Below are 21204 nucleotides of genomic sequence, written 5' to 3'. Positions count from 1 at the left end.
CAATCACAGGTGCAAGAAAATAGATGTGGCAAGATTAAAAGACCAACAGATCAAAGAAACATTTGCCCTTGTACTACGAAACAGATTCCAGGTCCTCTCTGAAGAAAACTTTATGGAAGAGGGAATTGAAACATGCTGGCAAAAAATCAAATCAGTTATTTAGATGTGGGAGAAAAAATCTTATGATTTAAGTCACATCAAAGGAAGGAATGAATCTCAGATGCTACGTGGAATGAAATCAGCCACAGGAAAGAACTAAAACTTAAGTTAAATTTTTGTAGGACAAGAGCGCAGAAGAGTGAAGCGCATAAAGAATACATGGGGGCGAACAAAAAAGTGAAAACATTGCTACGTCGAGATAAAAGGAAATGATTAGATGAGCAAGCAAAATTAGCAGAAGAGGCAGCAAGACAAGGAAATATGAAAGAGCTCTACAATATTACCAAACGGTTGTCAATGAAGAACTTCAGACATGAAGGACCATTTAAGAACAAGGATGGGGTGATGCTTACAACTCAACAGGCACAGCTACAGAGATGGGAGGAGCACTTCAAGGAACTGTTAAATTGTGAAGACAACCAAGAGGAACAAGTAAGAGATGCTCCAGAGGAAGTCGAAGAAGATCAAGATATAAATTTGCAGTGCCCCACAATGGACGAAATTAGGATTGCCTTGAAAACACTAAAAAATACAAAGGCTCCAGGTCTAGACAACATAGCACCGGAGCTCTTAAAAGCTGATATTGAAAGTACTGTTAAAATGCTCCATCCTTTGCTGAAGCATATTTGGCTTGAAGAGAAATCTCCAAAGGAGTGGAAAAATGGTTTGGTGGTAAAGCTCCCAAAATAGGGAAATTTGTCAGACTGTAACAACTGGCGTGGTATTACATTGTTGTCAGTGCCCAGTAAGGTCCTCACCAGAATTATTTTAAACAGAATTAAAGAATCCCTTGAAAAGCGACTGCGTAAAGAACAGGCCAGTTTTATGGCACAACGCAGTTGTGTTGATCTTATTAACATTCTTAGGATCATTTTAGAGCAAAGCAAAGAATTCCAAGCAACTATGTACCTGGCATTCATTGATTTTCAAAAGGCCTTCGATTCCGTGAAACATAAAGTGCTCTGGCAGGTATTGCGGAAGTATGGCATACCACAGAAGATCTTAAACATCATAAAAGATCTATATGATGGCTACAAATGCTGCGTACTCCACAAGGGAAATATGACAGAGCCCATAAAAGTAACAACTGGAGTCCGTCAGGGTTGCATTTTGTCACCAACACTTTTTCTACTCGTTCTAAACTCTGTTATGAGAAGAGTCACAGCAGGCAGGAGACGAGGAATGCAGTGGGGGATCCACGAACGTCTGGAGGATTTGGATTTTGCAGACGACATTGTTTTACTAGCTCCAAGGCTGACTGATATGCAAGCTAAATTAAACTTGCTGAAGGAAGAAGCAGAGACTGCTGGCCTCAAGATAAATATAGGCAAAACAAAGGAAATGAGACTAAATTCAGGGAACATGGAGGTGCCATTGTTAATAGGTGAGCAGCGGGTGGAGACTGTCAACTCATTCCTGTATCTGGGTAGTATAGTGGCAGAAGATGGTGGAGCTGGAGATGACGTGAAAAACCGCATTAAAAAGGCAAATGCTGCCTTCATACAATTGTATCCAATATGGAAAAATAGAAATATCACGTACAAAACAAAAATCCGTATTTTTAATACAAATGTGAAGGCTGTCCTTCTGTACGCCAGTGAAAGCTGGAAAATGGATTAAAAGATAACATCCCACTTACAAAGCTTCATAAATAGATGTCTTCGACGCATCATGAATATCTGGTGGCCAGAAAAAATATGTAATGAGGAGCTCTGGCGAATAACAAACCAGATACCTATAGAAGACCAGATACGAGAGAGAAAGTGGGGATGGTTGGGGCACACCTTAAGAAAACCAGATGGAGCCATCGAGAAAAAAAGCATTGGAATGGAATCTCCAGGGAACAAGGAAGAGAGGAATACCAAGGGGCACATGGAAGAGGATAGTAGAAGGGGAAGCAAAAAGAGTTGTCAAGACCTGCGCAGAATTGAGGCAAATGGCCAAAGACAGAGACGGATGGCGAGTTCTCCTGGATCCCCTATGCCCCCATAGGGCCAAAGGAATTAAGTAAAGTAAGTCAAACCTAGACCAGGGACATTCGAGCATTGTGGAGAATGGTTATAAAAAAATAGCACGAAATCTGTCGAAGAAATCACTTGTGAGTTTCAAAGCGCAACCAGCAGTCCAGCAAGCACAAGGCCGTTGCGTGGAGAGTTAAAAATAAAGGAGTGCAAAGGTCAAGCAGGTCCTCATAAGTCACACATATCTGTAGTCATAGCTAAATATCGCTTGAGGTGGTGTAAAAGGCGACGCCATTCGACAGGGGATGACTGGAAACGAGTGATTTGGAGCGATGAATCACGCCATACCCTGTGGCAGTCGGATGGAAATACTTGGGTTTGGCGAATGGCTGGAGAACGTTATGTGCCATCATGTGTAGTGCCAACAGTGAAGGACGGAGGAGGTGGTGTTAAGGTATGGGGGCGTTTTACGAGATTTCGGTGTGGTCCCATTATTTCACTTAAGAAAACGCTGATTTCGTATGGATGTGTACACATTTTACATCATTGTGAACTGCGCGCAGTAGAGACGATGATCGTTTGTATCGTGACAATGCACCCTGTCAAAGCGCAGCGTCTGAGAGGGAGTGGACTGTAGACAATAACATTCTTGTCTAGAGTCCCGATGCGAACCCAGCACCTTAAGGTGCTAGGACGTCGACTTCGCACCAGAGCACAGCGTCCATCATCACTACCTTCGCCAGCTTTTGCTCTTGAGGACGAATTTGAGCCGCGCGGCGCGAGGTCCCTCCCGCCGGAGGTTCGAGTCCTCCCTCGGGCATGGGTGTGTTTGTTGTTCTTAGCGTAAGTTAGTTTAAGTACTGTGTAAGTCTAGGGACCGATGACCTCAGCAGTTTGGGCCCTTAGGAATTCACACACATTTGAACATTTTTGAACGAAGTGGTTGTCATTCCTCTACAAACATTCAGACTCCTAACCGAAAATGTCGCCAGCAGATTTAAAGCCGACTTAACGGCTAAGGGGGGACGCGCCCCACATTAATGTCCACTAACAGGTGTCCGGATACCTTTAATCAGGTAGTGCATTTTCTGGGGCATTATTATGTTGCCTACCCTGCAGTTTTCCGTTTCTCCAACATGGTAATTCACTCTTTTTGGAATGACAGTACTGTGCCACACTGGCTGTCGTGACTTGGACTGGAATATCCTTTTATTTTGTCTTTTTCACTACCGCATAGTTTCGACTATGTAGCCATAATCAAGCGTACAGCACAGCCCGTCAAACAGACATAATCGGCCTACAGTCAAACTTACTGTGGTCATACATTGTTAAAATGCTGGACTTCAAAAGAAGCAGCACGATACCAATATTTCTGAAATAGATGTAACGTAGCACACCATTTGCATGGATCGTGCTATTTATTTTAAAGTTTGGCCACCCAACTGCATTTTAACAGAGGCTGACCAAGTTAGTTTTTGACAGTAACCCAAATATGTCTCAAATGAAAATGCTGTCCGTTGTGAGCTGCACAGTTCTCAAAAATTTCGTCCGAGGTAAATCGTTTGCCCCTCAGAGCCTTTTAAGGGTATCAAAAATGGTGTAATCACGGGGAGAGAGGTCCGGACTGTTAGGAGGGTGGCCGAGAACCTTCCATTTGAATTTCTGCAGGAGTGCCGCGACTGTGTTGGCCGTACGAGGCTTTGCATTGTCGTGGAGCAGAATGACCCCAATGGTAAGATTGCCTGGTCGCTTTGATTTGATCGCTTGGCGAAGGGTGGTCAAGGTTTGCGAGTAACACTGGGCGTTCACTGTTGTGCCGTGCTGCAGGAAGTGAATCAGAAGGGGGCCATCTTGGTAAAAGAAGAACGTCAGCATAACCTTTCCTGCACTCGTGTGGACGACGACGTCCAGCTGTACGTGTGGAAATGGTTAACATCGCAGCCCCGGGAATTTTATGAGACAGCCATACATCGCCTTGTGTCACAGTGGGACAAGTGTCTCAACAGCCAGGGTCAATACTTCTAACATACAGGTTCTGGTTTCTGTAATTATGCCTCCGGCTCCTTTCTTTTTGAGCGCCCCTTATAAAATGTTCAACAGCGATAAGCTTTCACTACATGTACCTGTACTGTAAAAAAGGAAACATTATTGTAGTTAGTGTTCTGCTGACTTGCATTCTCGTCCGCTTCTATAGCTAAGTGGTCAGTGTAGACGGTTGTCATGTGGAGGAGCCGGGTTCGATTCTCGCTACTGCCAAGGATTTTTCCTTGGGGGTAGGAGTGGCACTGGGTGCACTCAGCCTTATGATAACAACTGAGGAACTACATAACGAAACAGTAGCGGCTCCACAGTCTAGAAAGCCCGCAAGTGGCTGGGAGAGTGGTGTGCTGATCACATGCACCTCCAATACCGTATCCGCATGATGCTGCAAGGCAGAGTATGGCACTGCGGCCGGTGGACATCAAAATGGCCCTGAGCACTATGGGACTTAACATCTTAGGTCATCAGTCCCCTAGAACTTAGAACTACTTACACCTAACTAACCTAAGGCCATCACACACATCCACGCCCGAGGCAGGATTCGAACCTGCGACCGCAGCAGTCCCGCGGTTCCGGACTGCAGCGCCTAGAACCGCACTGCCATCGCGGCCGGCTCGGTGGACATCCCTTGGGCCTTCACGGCCTGGTGAGAAGCTCGTTAACTTACATTCTCCATAGATGAGTTGATTTCTATCTTCTCTTCGTTGCAGTACGTTGAAATAACAAAAACATCCAACGGAAGAGGGTTAACCGAGTAATTGGGTGCATTTTCGTTGTGCTTCCATTTGTTAACTGTCAGTTCCAGCACGTGGAGGAGTTACAGTACCTTCACTTGGTGTTAGCACGTAAGAGTCACATTCGAATTCGAGTTACGTTTTTAATAATGTCAAAAAAAATGGTTCAAATGGCTCTGAGCACTATGGGACTCAACTGCTGAGGTCATTAGTCCCCTAGAACTTAGAACTAGCTAAACCTAACTAACCTAAGGACATCACAAACATCCATGCCCGAGGCAGGATTCGAACCTGCGTCCGTAGCGGTCTTGCGGTTCCAGACTGCTAATAATGTCATCCTTACGTGTACGGTACGCTGTGATACGCTTTTGAACAGGTCTTCAGGAGAGGAAGTGGATAACGAAATAAAAAAAAAAACGTAGGTTGCTGTTTCAAGAAGACTGTTCACATCTTCGTTACGAACGAATTTACGAGAAAGGCTGGTTAATGTTGCCCCGGTAGCTAAACAAACTTTGCTGATACATTTTTCATTCTGCTTCTGTACGAAACTTTATTTGGGATGCTAAAAAAAATAGTCAAGATAATGTATACAGAGTGATTTTTCTAAATCGTGATAAGCACCCCTGAGAGGATAAGGAGCAAAAAAGGTCATATGAATATACGGCCAAAAATGCGACCCAAGACAGCTACACCCGCTGGAAGGCTAAGATGAAAGACCTTTAGCAATGACCGTGGTATCAGCACCAGGCAAATGGCCCTTCAGCAGGGGTATTCTAGATAACATTCCCCACGACAACTGCCACTATCTGTATCACTAACAACGCGTGCTGGCCTTATTTCCTATGGACTTGCCTCCACGGCGATAACTTCGTTTCTTCGTACAGGCCACCACTGTGCTGGAATTTTATCTTCCTTCTTATTCACAGATGAGGCTACGTTAAAACAGGGTGGGATCGTCAACCTTCAACACTGCGCGGTACGGTGGCAGCGGACCATCAGCACCAGTTCAGCTTCAGTGTGTGGGCGGGAATTATTGGCGATCGCGACGTAGGACCAGTCATTCTTTTAGAACGTCTCACTGGTGAGGAATATCTGCACTTCCTGCGGGCGATCCTGCCTCCACTGCTGGAAGGCGTACCTTCGTTTGTACGATGGGCAGTGTGGTTATTACATTAAGGTGTACCAGCGCACTGCCCTCTTAAGTGTGCAGCTAAAACACTATACCGACAGAACAATCCTCATTACCTGCTGTTTTCTCATGTGTACTTTGAATGACTGGAAACTTCACTCTCAAAGATCTTTCATCCTCACCTTCCTGTGGGACTACCTCACTACCTCCTTCTAAACGCATTTACAACCTTATGTGCGTCCTCTCAGGGATCATTCCTGCGGTTTTACCCCATTTTGCAAAATCACCCTGTGTACAGCGAGCTTCAGAATCTTCGTATCAAACGTCTACAGGTGATAGACAACAACACCCTGAGAAACAACTTCTGTAAGCGACAAAATGTTTACTGACGCCCCCCACCGACGCTAGGCGTATTTTTATTGAATTCGCCGACCCTGAGACGTCGAGATTTCACGGAAGTAGCTGGGTCTACTAACCACGTGCGTTACATCTCCGTACTACCTACACTAGAAAAATTGATAGAGTGATTTTCGACAAGAAAACATTAAGAATGAGACTCTTTAAGCAGAGTAAGATGTTTTATAAGATCGGATTGCCCACTTTTCACGTGGGTAAGGTGACTGGATGATACGCAACACACACTTGATACGAATGCCGCAGTGTGCCTACGCCCTTCCGCCTTCAGGGGCATAACCAATTATGAAAGAGGCGTAGCATCGCCGAGAAGCGTCAGTGAACATTTTACCTCTAAAAAAAGCTGTTACCCGTGACGTGATCCATTACCTCTAGACATCTGATGCAAAGATTTTGAAACACCTTAAATGTAATTTTTTTTTCTAAATTTGCTGCTGGTTTCCCCTGATCTTCGCTGCATACCTTAAGAGCTATGACCGCTTGCTCATATTAAATACAGTGGTAAAATCTCTTCTGTTGCAAGGTCTTTGCTTTCCATATTTTGGGAGGAGCCGTTACGGCCCAAAACAAAAACAAATTGTCCAGTAAACATAGGCTGTAAACTGCATATATTAAGACCCATGAATGAGTATTTTTCTTGATACTGTGAATCAAATCTCTTCTACTGCAAGCTCTTTGCTTTCCATATTTTGAGAGGTGGTAGTATGAACCAAAGCCAAGAAAAAAAAATCCAGTAAACATGGGCTTTAAAAATGCTACTTTAACATGTTTATGCTGAGGAAGTGTTTAAGAATACCGAATAGCGAAGGTCGTCAGTCCCCTATTCATCCCCCAAGACAGAAGCAGTGTACCCAGTCTCTCAGTGCATACATTAAACTCTGTGTGCAAGTGTGAGAAAGTGTCCTAAATGTTTGCGTAGTGTGTATCTAAAGCGGAAGATGGGAACCAATCCGGCATTTACCTGCACGGATGTGGGGAACTGCCTAAAAACCACATCCAGGCTGCCTGACACAATACTTTTCCCCATTAATCCATTCGATTCGGGACCTGCATACCTCCCCATCCCGGTAGCGGTCCCATTAACACGCTTTTATTGAAAAAAAAAACATGGTTGAAATTTAATCCACACTATTCACCAAGGCCCACCTAAAAGAATGCATAATGGCATAAAAGTCAGAAAATTGTAACAAAATAATCAGGTAGGTGCTTCGGCAATAAATGAAAATAACTGACTTGCAACATTATGCCAAATAAAAAGAACATCCTTATCTCCAACTCTCGAACACAGGAACGCCAGTCGGCTTCTCAGAATCCATAATCCGCAAGGGTTCGTTTGTGTATCCAATCGTAACTAAGTACGCAACAAAACTTCTCAGAGCAGGGTAATTCCAACTGTTGAGAGGATCCATGGATGCTCTTCTTAAAAAAACTGACAAATTGTGTTTCATATTCCTTTCGCCGCTGTATCTTCTTGCGTTGTTCGTGTAAGTTGATCCAGAACTGCAGCATGTCCATACCATTGATTCGGCTACCCGGGTGGGTCATACTTTAAGAGCTGTGAGCACTTGCCCTTCTTCACTACTATGAAACACATTTCTTCTACTGAACAAATGCTCGTAGCACATAAGTTATGTATTTTAGAGCCCATGTTTACCAGACACTTTTTTCTTCTTTGATCTACACTCCTGGAAATGGAAAAAAGAACACATTGACACCGGTGTGTCAGACCCACCATACTTGCTCTGGACACTGCGAGAGGGCTGTACGAGCAATGATCACATGCACGGCACAGCGGACACACCAGGAACCGCGGTGTTGGCCGTCGAATGGCGCTAGCTGCGCAGCATTTGTGCACCGCCGCCGTCAGTGTCAGCCAGTTTGCCGTGGCATACGGAGATCCATCGCGGTCTTTAACACTGGTAGCATGCCGCGACAGCGTGGACGTGAACCGTATGTGCAGTTGACGGACTTTGAGCGAGGGCGTATAGTGGGCATGCGGGAGGCCGGGTGGACGTACCGCCGAATTGCTCAACACGTGGGGCGTGAGGTTTCCACAGTACATCGATATTGTCGCCAGTGGTCGGCGGAAGGTGCACGTGCCCGTCGACCTGGGACCGGACCGCAGCGACGCACGGATGCACGCCAAGACCGTAGGATCCTACGCAGTGCCGTAGGGGACCGCACCGCCACTTCCCAGCAAATTAGGGACACTGTTGCTCCTGGGATATCGGCGAGGACCATTCGCAACCGTCTCCATGAAGCTGGGCTACGGTCCCGCACACCGTTAGGCCGTCTTCCGCTCACGCCCCAACATCGTGCAGCCCGCCTCCAGTGGTGTCGCGACAGGCGTGAATGGAGGGACGAATGGAGACGTGTCGTCTTCAGCGATGAGAGTCGCTTCTGCCTTGGTGACAATGATGGCCGTATACGTGTTTGTCGCCGTGCAGGTGAGCACCACAATCAGGACTGCATACGACCGAGGCACACAGGGCCAACACCCGGCATCATGGTGTGGGGAGCGATCTCCTACACTGGCCGTACACCACTGGTGATCGTCGAGGGGACACTGAATAGTGCACGGTACATCCAAACCGTCATCGAACCCATCGTTCTACCATTGCTAGACCGGCAAGGGAACTTGCTGTTCCAACAGGACAATGCACGTCCGCATGTATCCCGTGCCACCCAACGTGCTCTAGAAGGTGTAAGTCAACTACCCTGGCCAGCAAGATCTCCGGATCTGTCCCCCATTGAGCATGTTTGGGACTGGATGAAGCGTCGTCTCACGCGGTCTGCACGTCCAGCACGAACGCTGGTCCAACTGAGGCGCCAGGTGGAAATGGCATGGCAAGCCGTTCCACAGGACTACATCCAGCATCTCTACGATCGTCTCCATGGGGGAATAGCAGCCTGCATTGCTGCGAAAGGTGGATATACACTGTACTAGTGCCGACATTGTGCATGCTCTGTTGCCTGTGTCTATGTGCCTGTGGTTCTGTCAGTGTGATCATGTGATGTATCTGACCCCAGGAATGTGTCAATAAAGTTTCCCCTTCCTGGGACAATGAATTCACGGTGTTCTTATTTCAATTTCCAGGAGTGTATATTACCTCTACCCCGAATATGGAGAGCAAAGAGCTCTCGTGTTTCACACTTGCGAAGATGAACAAGTGCTCATAGCTCTTAAGGTATGCATTTTGCTAGCCCTTTTTACTTCTAATGATCTTTCCTGTTCTATCCCTCAATACTGACCATTCCTTCTGAGACACGCTGTATGGCACAGGTGAGATGTGTACCCTACACAGAACAAGCACACCTTAAAGTACACTACTGGCAATTAAAATTCCTACACCAAGAAGAAATGCAGATGATAAACTGGTATTCATTGGACAAATATATTATACTAGAACTGACATGTGATTACATTTTCAAGTAATTTGGGTGCATAGATCCTGAGAAATTAGTACCCAAAACAACCAACTCTGGCCGTAATTACGGCCTTGATACGACTGGCCATTGAGTCAAACAGAGCTTGGATGGCGTGTACAGGTACAGTGCCCATGCAGCTTCAACACGATATTCGTCCACGAGACTCACAGGGCCATAGACATGGGTTCACAGGTAGATGCCGTGTTTCTTGACTTCCTCAAGGCGTTCGATACAGTTCCCCACAGTCGTTTAATGAACAAAGTAAGAGCATATGGACTATAAGACCAATTGTGTGATTGGATTGAGGAGTTCCTAGATAACAGAACGCAGCATGTCATTCTCAATGGAGAGAAGTCTTCCGAAGTAAGAGTGATTTCAGGTGTGCCACAGGGGAGTGTCATGGGACCGTTGCTGTTCACAATATACATAAATGACCTGGTGGATGACATCGGAAGTTCACTGAGCCTTTTTGCAGATGATGCTGTGGCGTATCGAGAGGTTGTAACAATCGAAAATTGTACTGAAATGCAGGAGGATCTGCAGCGAATTGACGCATGGTGCAGGGAATGGCAATTGAATCTCAATGTAGACAAGTGTAATGTGCTGCGAATACATAGAAAGATAGATCCCTTATCATTTAGCTACAAAATAGCAGGTCAGCAACTGGAAGCAGTTAATTCCATAAATTATCTGGGAGTACGCATTAGGAGTGATTTAAAATGGAATGATCATATAAAGTTGATCGTCGGTAAAGCAGATGCCAGACTGAGATTCATTGGAAGAATCCTAAGGAAATGCAATCCGAAAACAAAGGAAGTAGGTTACAGTACGCTTGTTCGCCCACTGCTTGAATACTGCTCAGCAGTGTGGGATCCGTACCAGATAGGGTTGATAGAAGATTTAGAGAAGATCCAACGGAGAGCAGCGCGCTTCATTCCAGGAACATTTAGTAATCGCGAAAGCGTTACGGAGATGATAGATAAACTCCAGTGGAAGACTCTGCAGGAGAGACGCTCAGTAGCTCGGTACGGGCTTTTGTTAAAGTTTTGAGAACATACCTTCACCGACGAGTCCAGCAGTATATTGCTCCCTCCTACGTATATCTCGCGAAGAGCCCACACAGAAGCATACAGACAATCCTTCTTTCCACGAACAATACGAGACTGGAATAGAAGGGAGAACCGACAGAGGTACTCAGGGTACCCTCCGCCACACACCGTCAGGTGGCTTGCGGAGTATGGATGTAGATGTAGATGTAGATGTAGATACCACAGTTCATCAAGAGTAGTAACTGGCGTATGGTGACGGGCCAGTTGCTCGGCCACCATTGACCAGACGTTTTCAGTTGCTGAGAGATCTGGAGAATGTGCTGGCCAGGGCATCAGTCGAACATTTTCTGTATCCAGAAAGGCCCGTACAGGACCTGCAACATGCGATCTTGGATTATCCTGCTGAAATGTAGGGTTTCGCAGGGATCGAATGAAGGGTAGAGCCACGGGTCGTAACACATCTGAAATGTAACGTCCAGGGCACCCCATACCATCACGCCGGGTGATACGCCAGTATGGCGATGACGAATACACGCTTCCAATGCGCGTTCATCGTGATGTCGCCAAACACGGATGCGACCATCATGACTCTGTAAACAGTACCAGGACTCATCCGAAAAAATGATGTTTTGCCATTCGTGCACCCAGGTTCGTCGTTGAGTACACCATCGCAGGCGCTCCTGTCTGTGATGCAGCGTCAAGGATAACCGCAGCCATGGTCCCCGAGCTGATAGTCCATGCTGTTGCAAACGTCATCGAACTTTTCGTGCTGATGGTTGTTGTCTTGCAAACGTCCCCATCTGTTAACTCAGGGATCGAGACGTGGCTGCACGATCCGTTACAGCCATGCAGATAAGATGCCTGTCATCTCGACTGCTAGTGATACGAGGCCATTGGGATCCAGCTCGGCGTTCCGTATTATCCTCCTGCACCCACCGATTCCATATTCTGCTAGCAGTCATTGGATCTCGACAAATGCGAGCAGCAATGTCGCGATACGATAAACCGCAATCGCGATAGGCTACAATCCGACCTTTATCAAAGTCGTAAACGTAATGGTACGCATTTCTCCTCCTTACACGAAGCATCACAACAACGTTTCACCAGGCAACGCCGGTCAACTGCTGTTTGTGTATGAGATATCAGTTGGAAACTTTCCTCGTGCTTTGACTATAAATATAATAGACTGGCCCTGACGTCATTTTCGTGGCTCCAACATCTCTGGGCTGAAGTCACGTGAATGTTGGCAAAACATGGTTGTTTCGTGTTGCGCTTATGGCTGTACTCAGCGTTTTGTAGGGGGAAACGGCATTACATTTCACGTGTAAGTATTTCTATGATAGTGCAGATGCGTTTATTGAAATCTGCTGAAGTGATTTTTATATGTTTTTTACACCTGAAATAGAGTATCACGTAAATTAAAGTGTTGAAAGTGATGCAAAAAATGGTTCAAATGGCTCTGAGCACTATGGGACTCAACTGCTGTGGTCATTAGTCCCCTAGAACTTAGAACTACTTAAACCTAACTAACCTAAGGACATCACACACATCCATGCCCGAGGCAGGATTCGAACCTGCGACCGTAGCAGTCGCACGGTTCCTGACTGCGCGCCTAGAACCGCGAGACCACCGCGGCCGGCGAAAGTGATGCCTGTAAAGTCAAACTCATATTACATTTTGGAAAGTATCTGTGATAATTCGGAGCCGGCCGCGGTGGTCTAGCGGTTCTGGCGCTGCAGTCCGGAACCGCGGGACTGCTACGGTCGCAGGTTCGAATCCTGCCTCGGGCATGGGTGTGTGTGATGTCCTTAGGTTAGTTAGGTTTAAGTAGTTCTAAGTTCTAGGGGACTTATGACCTAAGATGTTGAGTCCCATAGTGCTCAGAGCCATTTGTGATAATTCGGTTACAGAAGTAAGTATAATTGTTTCTCGTTTCTACTCATAGGTTCCCTAAGGATGAAAACCGAAGGCAGCTTTGGATACAGGCCCTGAAACGGAAAAACTTTAAGCCATCTGCACATGCGCGCCTTTGATCGAAGCACTTCGCGGAGAAGTGTTTTGATAGGTTAGTTATTATTTACAAAGTATATTTATAATTTATGTTTACAGTGTCTGTCATTTTTAAACTTAGGCTCCAAAATTATTTTCTGAAACTTCAAAGTCTCACCTTTCATCTACAATATCATTTTTTTAAAAAACTGATAGTTTAAACTTTTGTAAAAATAGTGGGAACTGAACCTTTGAAGTGCACCTAAAAAGGATACTCTAAAATGGACCTGCTCCTAAAGTCGACAATTGTGGCACCTATAGTTGACATAATTCCCATATCCCATTTTCTTTTATAAGTGACTAGAGCTCCAAACACGGCGAATCCAATGTTTAAAGTTTTGACACGAGCCCACTCTTACTGTTTAAAAGAATTTTAACGACATTATACTTTAATTGATAGTTTATAGTAATTTCGTCCCGCTGTCCACCAGAGTGGCGTTCGATGTATTTGTTAGATTTTATAAATGGTACTGTGAACAACTCCAGGTCAAATGTAGTTCTGGCATAATTTTTCGCAAATAAAAAAGTTATATTTGTTGGAAGCATTTGGCAGTCAATTGAGAAATGTGGGGAAAATACGATACAAACATAGGATGGCAGACCGCTGATTTGAAATCCCGCCACGTTTTGCCAACAGTGATGTGGTTTATGTTGGAGCCACACCAGCCCTATAGCTTCTGCACAGCAAGGCCAGTCTACTAGTATCTATGGTCGATGTCCTCATGTCAGCACGTTGTAGGTGTCGCCACCGGCGCCAACCTTGTGTGAATGCTCTGAAAAACTAATCATTTGCATATCACAGCATCTTCTTCCTGTCGGTTAAATTGCGCGTCTGTAGCACAGCATCTTCATGGTGTAGCAATTTTAATGGCCAGTAGTGTATATTATCTCTATCCCGAATATGGAGATCAAAGAGCTTACAGTAGAAGAGATGTGTTTCACACTTGCGAAGATGAACAAGTGCTCATAGCTCTTGTTGTGTTGTTGTTGCCGGCCGTGGTGATCTAGCGGTTCTAGGCGCTCAGTCCGGGACCGCGCGACTGCTGCGGTCGCAGGTTCGAATCCTGCCTCGGGCATGGGTGTATGTGTGACGTCCTTAGGTTAGTTAGGTTTAAGTAGTTCTAAGTTCTAGGGGACTGATGACCACAGATGTTAAGTCCCATAGTGCTCAGAGCCATTTGAACCATTTTTTTTGTGTTGTTGTTGTTGTGGTCTTCAGTCCTGAGACTGGTTTGATGCAGCTCTCCATGCTACTCTATCCTGTGCAAGTTTCTTCATCTCCCAGTACCTACTGCAACCTAAATACTTCTGAATCTGCTTAGTGTATTCTTCTCTTGGTCTCCCTCTACGATTTTTATCCTCCACGCTGCCCTCCAATGCTAAATTTGTAATCCCTTGATGCCTCAGAACATGTCCTACCAACCGGTCCCTTCTTCTCGTCAAATTGTGCCACAAACTCCTCTTCTCCCCAATTCTATTCAATACCTCCTCATTAGTTATGTGATCTACCCATGTAATCTTCAGCATTCTTCTGTAGCACCACATTTCGAAAACTTCTATTCTCTTCCTGTCCAAACTATTTATCGTCCATGTTTCACTTCCATACATGGCTACACTCCATACAAATACTTTCAGAAACGACTTCCTGACACTTAAATCTATACTCGATGTTAACAAATTTCTCTTCTTCAGAAACGCTTTCCTTGCCATTGCCAGTCTACATTTGACATCCTCTCTACTTCGACAAGCATCAGTTATTTTGCCCCCCAAATAGCAAAACTCCTTTACAACTTTAAGTGTCTCATTTCCTAATCTCATTCCCTCAGCATCGCCCGACTTAATTCGACTACATTCCATTATCCTCGTTTTGCTTTTGTTGATGTTCATCTTACATCCTCCTTTCAAGACACTGTCCACTCCGTTCAACTGCTCTTGTAAGTCCTTTGCTGTCTCTGACAGAATTACAATGTCATCGGCGAACCTCAATGTTTTTATTTCTTCTCCATGGATTTTAATACCTACTCCGAATTTTTATTTTGTTTCCTTTACTGCTTGCTCAATATACAGATTGAATAACATCGGGGAGAGGCTACAACCCTGACTCACTCCCTTCCCAACCACTGCTTCCCTTTCATGCCCCTCGACTCTTATAACTGCCATCTGGTTTCTGTACAAATTGTAAATAGCCTTTCGCTCCCGGTATTTTACCCTTACCACCTTTAGAATTTGAAAGAGAGTTTTCCAGTCAACATTGTCAAAAGCTTTCTCTAAGTCTACAAATGCTAGAAACGTAAGTTTGCCTTTCCTTAATCTTTCTTCTAAGATAAGTCGTAAGGTCAGTATTGCCTCAAGTGTTCCAATATTTCTACGGAATCCAAACTGATCTTCCCCGAGGTCGGCTTCTACCAGTTTTTCCGTTCGTCTGTAAAGCATTAGGTATGCATTTTATTAGTCCTTTTTTGCTTCTAATGATCTTTCCTGTTGTATCCCTGAATACTGACCATTCCATCTGACAAGGGGAAGGCCTCAGACACGGCCAACCGATTCGGCTCAGATTTGGCAGGTCGCTTGTGTACAACTTAAAACGAAGGACTGTAAGATATTTTGGGTCAACACCCTCACGTTTTTGAGAAAATCACCCCTAAAGGTTATGACGAGCAATCGACTCAAAATTGGCGGGATCGATAGATAAATGTAAATAGAGCATTTTTCATCATGAGGTATGGGGTCCGAAAACGCATACTTTTCCAGAAATCGAGGTAAGAAACTTTTACAACTGCCCCGTGTGTACCCACATGGTTAACGGCTGTCGCCGACAGCGCCGATAGGGCAACAGCCAAGGTAACTGGCTGCGAATCAGAAAACCCGGGTTCGAATCTCGAAGAAACCTAGCGGATGTTATTCTTCTCGTTTGTATTTTTCCATATCTCAATTGATAGGGATAGGAGGCTTAACAAGGTAAGTAAATCAATAAGGAATGATAATTGTGGTGTCACCGCCAGACACCACACTTGCTAGGTGGTAGCTTAAATCGGCCGCGGTCCATTAGTACATGTCGGACCCGCGTGTCGCCACTGTCAGGATCGCAGATCGAGCGCCACCACACGGCAGGTCTCGAGAGACTTACTAGCACTCGCCCCATTTGTATGGACGACATTGCTAGCGACTACACGTACGAAGCCTTTCTCTCAATTGCCGAGAGACAGTTAGAATAGCCTTCAGCTAAGTCCATGGCTACGACCTAGCAAGGGCATTAACCATATCTGGAGAGAATCTCACTTGTATTATCAAGAGAAATGTACCACAATGAATTAAAGTTAAGTATACGAGAAGCTCCGTTCTTTTCTTTATAGCTTTCATCACGTATCCTGTTTCAGACTTAACGCCAGTCGGCGTGTGTGTACGCGTGCCTTTCGGTTACCCGTCACTGTGGACTGGCTGCCTTGTCAGTCCACTACAATAATAATAAGGTAGGCAAACTAGTTTCCCAAACACCGTTAGTAAAGTATTAAACTAGTCACATGAAAACAACTCCGAGTATAAGCGCTGCGACTTCCTCACGAGGGATCGCAGATTTACAGCGAGGCACGGGACAGAATGCACGCGGGGAGAGTTATGTTGTCCCGGTTGCCTCTTCGTCATCTCATAGGGAAGCAACAGTGTAGATGTCGAAAGATTGATTGCATTCATTAGATGCTCTTGGTACCGTGAGTATATTTGTTTCGAATGCTTATATGGAAAGTACCATCCATCTAGTTGTTCGAAGAAAAGTGAGGACACGTAACAGTGACCGGAAGAGCCATTGTAAAGTGACCTGGAGTAACATTTTAGTTGTTTACTATCCCAAGAGGTTTGACAAATTTACATGCCCACCTTATTATCATTCCTTGTTGATTTACTGACCGTATTAATCCTCCTATCCCTGTCAATTGAGATATGGAGAAATACAAACCAAAAGAATAACATCCACTACGTTTCTTCGAGATTCGCAGCCAGTTACCTTGGCCGTTGCGCTATCGGTGCTGTCGGCGAAAAGCGTTGACCATGTGGGTACAGACGCAGCAGTTGTAAAAGTTTCTTACCTCAATTTCTGGAAAAGTATGCGTTTTCGGACCACATACCTGGTGATGAAAAATGCTCTATTTACAATTATCTACCGATCCGGCCAACTTTGAGTCGATCGCTCGTCATAACCTTTAGGGGTGATTTTCTCAAAGACGCGGGGGTGTTGACCCAAATGTCTTAGATTCCTTCGTTTTAGGTTGTACACAAGCGACCAGCCAAATCTGAGCCGAATCGGTTGGCCGTGTCTGAGGACTTCCCCTTGTGAGACACCCTGTATGGCACAGGTGAGATGTGTACCTTACACAGAACAAGCACACCGTAAAGTAGTTCGCAGAGCACAAATGTAAAGCCGACTTTACACGGCTGAGGAGAGACGAGAAGGCAGTGCCGCGGGGATGGCGTGCAGTGGTTGCCGCGTAGGACTCGTCAGAGGGAGGCCCGGCGGCGGAGTCGCGGACGGTGTGGCGACGGAGCGTCTGGGCGCTTGCAAGAAGAGACGGTGTCCGCGCTGCATGGCGCATGGCCAAAAGAATTGAGCGGGAAGCGGGAAGCGGCGCTGAAATTGCACGGGGGGGCGTCGGCGCCAGCGGGTGGTGTGCGCGTGCGCGGAGCGGCGGCCGCGGCCATGTGACTGCGCTGCGCTGGCGCCGCCGCCGCCGCCGCCGCCGCCGGCGCGCACCAGACGCGCCGCAGCCTCCGCCCCGCGCGCACGAGCATGCCGGCAGGCCCATGGGCAAGAAGGGCAACAAGCGGAAGACGCGCTGGAGGGTGCTCCCCATCTGCGGTGAGTAGCGCGCGCCTCTATCGATCACCACCTTCCGGTGGTCCGCGGCCCGACACCCGACGTCCGACACCCGCCTCCTTCCGAAAACGCCGTCCGCGCCGACTCCGGTCCGTCCCCCGTTGTGTAACGGCGCGCCGCTTTACCTGCCGCTTACGTAACGCGTCCCGCGATCAGTGTCGCCGCCACTGCCGCAATCAATCACCTCGTCTCTCCGATCCTTTTCTCGCACTAGCTTCCGTGCTCGACTCTGGCCGCTGCACTCACTTTACACACCGTACTGACCCCGACATGCGGATCGAAGGTTGGGATTCCTCTTCCTGGCGAGCACGAAGGATTCCTGGCCTACGAGACTCTTACTTGAGGACGCTCTTCGTATTTCAGTTTCCTCTTCTACAACAGTCTTAGAATGTTGTGCGACCACGCGGCATGTTTTCAACTCTGTCTCTCTTCGAGTCCCAAGAGACGGACCAATTTTCTCTAATCGAAATCGCGTAAGAAACCCTTTCGCGTGTCCGTGATAAACTGAGGCTGCAGTTCGGTAACACGCGTTCGTCTTCCGGGTACGACGCTGAAGAGAACGCTGCTCTAGTCTTCGGAATGTGTATCACGTTTCCAGCATAAGCGCAGAGGGCGTTTGAAGAGCAAACCTCTGACGCCACTGTGGCTGCGCTCCGGTGCATCGTGAACAGCCGTCCGCAGATATTTTACTGCTTCTGTCCTTTGGCACGGTTACCGTACGACGTACAGAGACCGACGGCTGTGCATGTGGCATTTTTGTGGTTAGGTTCAGTTCCAATTTGTAGACGTTTACAGTGCGTTAGGAAGCTATAATGGATTTAACGCGAGGCGTCGTGATGGACTAACCTCCGCCAGCGTTTCCTTCGCGTCGTTAAGTTGTTTACCTGTCCTAGGTCATCTCTGTTCGCTAGAGCTGCTTATGTAACCCTTGGCAACTATAAACAACCGGTAATTCGGATAATGTGTTGCTAGATGGTATGATGTCGGTCAGAGAATACCACGGTCTGTAGCCATATCTCACGCCCCTTTTCTGCTACCGCCACTATCGTAGAGTGTCCAGAGATCAATACCATTACACATTTTATGCTGGATTATTTGATACGTCTAATAATGGCCGTAAATTACTTTGCCTTGCTCTTCTTTTCAGTAATCAGAAGTTATAACCCATAGAATTTGAAATGCTGCTTCTTTCAATGAAAAACACGCGTTTACGCTGCACAGTTCAATAATTTTTTTCCAAATTTTAATACTGAATATGTACTAGGCGCCACATTCAGTGCTAGCGATTTCAGTCATTGTTGTTTCTCGAATTAAACAGTTTTTAAAATCATTCTTGCTGAAAGCAGCGTGTTGGAAAGAATGGCTTGGTCCAACATTCTAAATTATTATGTTAAAACGGCGGTACAGCTTCAGAGTCAGTGGTAATGTACCAGTAGTTTTGCTTCTAGTGGCACTGCTAATATGCAGTATTTATCTTGCAAAAGACCTGTCGAGACTAGGATTCTCAAATCTTTCGCTCTCTCAGTCGAGACATTCTGTAGTTTCATGCTTTTAACCTCAAGCAGCTTCGCAATTTCAAGCTGTTCTAAAGCATTACTTACTGCTTAGCTCAGGCTGCTTACATTTAGATGTTAAAATGCGTTCGTGTCCATCACGGCCCTTACGCAGGCTTCTGGTCGCAAGTAAACGATCTCGTGGCCGAGCGTCCGACGCTTCGGACACGTTGGTTTCAGTGCTCGATCGTGCGCGGCCATATTGATTTCAGACGCCAACGTGCCTATTCCTGTACACACGGTGTGTGATCTTACGGTTCTGGAACAATATCTCTTTCTTACTTGCATCCGCCTCCCATTCTGCGCCCACCTACTTAACGGAACAGCTTTTAGTGCTTCGTCTGAATTCTCAACAGACTCTCGTGTCGCCATGTAGTCAATGTCGCTCCTCGTGTAGTCATTCATTAGGCGTCAAATCCGTTTCTTCTTGTTACGTAAGGAATTTATAAAGTGAGTTATTTAAAGACAATACACTGTTTCCGCTGGTGTTACCCAACAAACTTATTGGACAGTGTGTTTATTCTGTAGCCAAAAATGAGTTAGATCCGTAGTCGTCCTTAGGGCAAGGAAGTAATGTGCACTACTTTCACTATGTTAACAAACCTGGTGTGTTTCACACATAGATGTTATATACTTTCACCTTTTAAATCACTTAACCATAGAAACGTAGCGTCATGGAAAAACAGTTCCCCGGATAATGCAGCTACTGGACAGTATTAGCTCCCTGTATCTTCTTAAAAAGGGAGGCCCTTTTCTGAAAAGTCAGCGCTTACTTGAAAATGTCTGTTTAGTTTACGTAAGCGATGTTGACTTAGCAAACACGATATCTCGTTGGCGGTGACGATCGACGTATTTCTCCTTCCGCCCCTGGACTGATGCAGAGGTGTGTAACACACCTGCGAGTTGGTGGACCACACGAGACAGAAGATACCGTTAGTCGGCACGCTCAGTCATAAAATGGCCACAGACTGTGTCGCAGTGGCACAGGTCATATCCGATTTATGGCTCGTAGAGAAATCTTGCTGCCATTGACTGTATTATATGATAACATCGGACTTTAAGCGTCAGAAAGAATGTGAAATGAATACAAAGTCTTATTTCTGTGGGCAGGAACAACTTCACGACGTTTATGGCGCTGATACTAGTTATGTACATGAAGAAGGGTCTTTTTGAAAATACTTTCGTAGTTTTCAATGAGTTAGCTTCCAGAGAGTGATGAGAAATTTTTCTTTCTTTTTCCTTCTTCACTGCCACCTGTAAACAAACAAAAAAAAATTATGGTTCCCACAGCGAAGATGTTTTGCTATGTTTCGAAAATTCCCATTATCTAAGATTACTCAATGAAAATAGCCACTTTCGCCTAGTAAATTTATTTTCTAGCTTTTCGCTTCTTACATTTTTGTAAGCTCCAGCTTGCACGAAACAGCTTTATGACCGAGCGAGGTGGCGCAGTGGTTAGACACTGGACTCGCATTCGGGAGGACGACGGTTCAATCCCGCGTCCGGCCATCCTGATTTAGGTTTTCCGTGATTTCCCTAAAGCACTCCAGGCAAATGCCGGGATGGTTCCTCTGAAAGGGCACGGCCGACTTCCTTCCCCATCCTTCCCTAATCCGATGAGACCGATGACCACGCTGTCTGGTCTCCTTCTCCTAACAACCAACCGACCAACCAAACAGCTTTATGCGCATATTCCTGGCTTTCCGACAATTTATTTATTTCTCTTTTAAAACTATTGCATGGTGCAACCCTTTTATTTCTGCAAATGTTCTGCAAGTTTATTGAAAAAACAAGGTCCGAGTAGTGCGAGCCAAGGCCAC

General features: G+C 46.0%; 1 protein-coding gene across 1 annotated transcript in view; it reads left to right on the top strand.

Moving 5' to 3' along the window:
* The first annotated feature begins 17698 nt into the window (after positions 1-17698).
* The window catches only part of LOC126248771 (uncharacterized), a 573063-nt gene continuing 569557 nt past the window's right edge, over positions 17699-21204 (top strand). The window contains exon 1 of the mRNA XM_049950133.1: positions 17699-17813. Within this exon, the coding sequence (XP_049806090.1) occupies positions 17759-17813 (55 nt within the window). The 5' untranslated portion in view covers positions 17699-17758. The remainder of the gene's footprint in view (positions 17814-21204) is intronic.

Source organism: Schistocerca nitens, chromosome 3 (assembly GCF_023898315.1).
Source record: "Schistocerca nitens isolate TAMUIC-IGC-003100 chromosome 3, iqSchNite1.1, whole genome shotgun sequence".
Taxonomy (NCBI): domain Eukaryota; kingdom Metazoa; phylum Arthropoda; class Insecta; order Orthoptera; family Acrididae; genus Schistocerca; species Schistocerca nitens.
The sequence above is the reverse complement of the archived record's forward strand: the minus strand, read 5'-3'. Positions and strand labels throughout refer to the sequence as shown.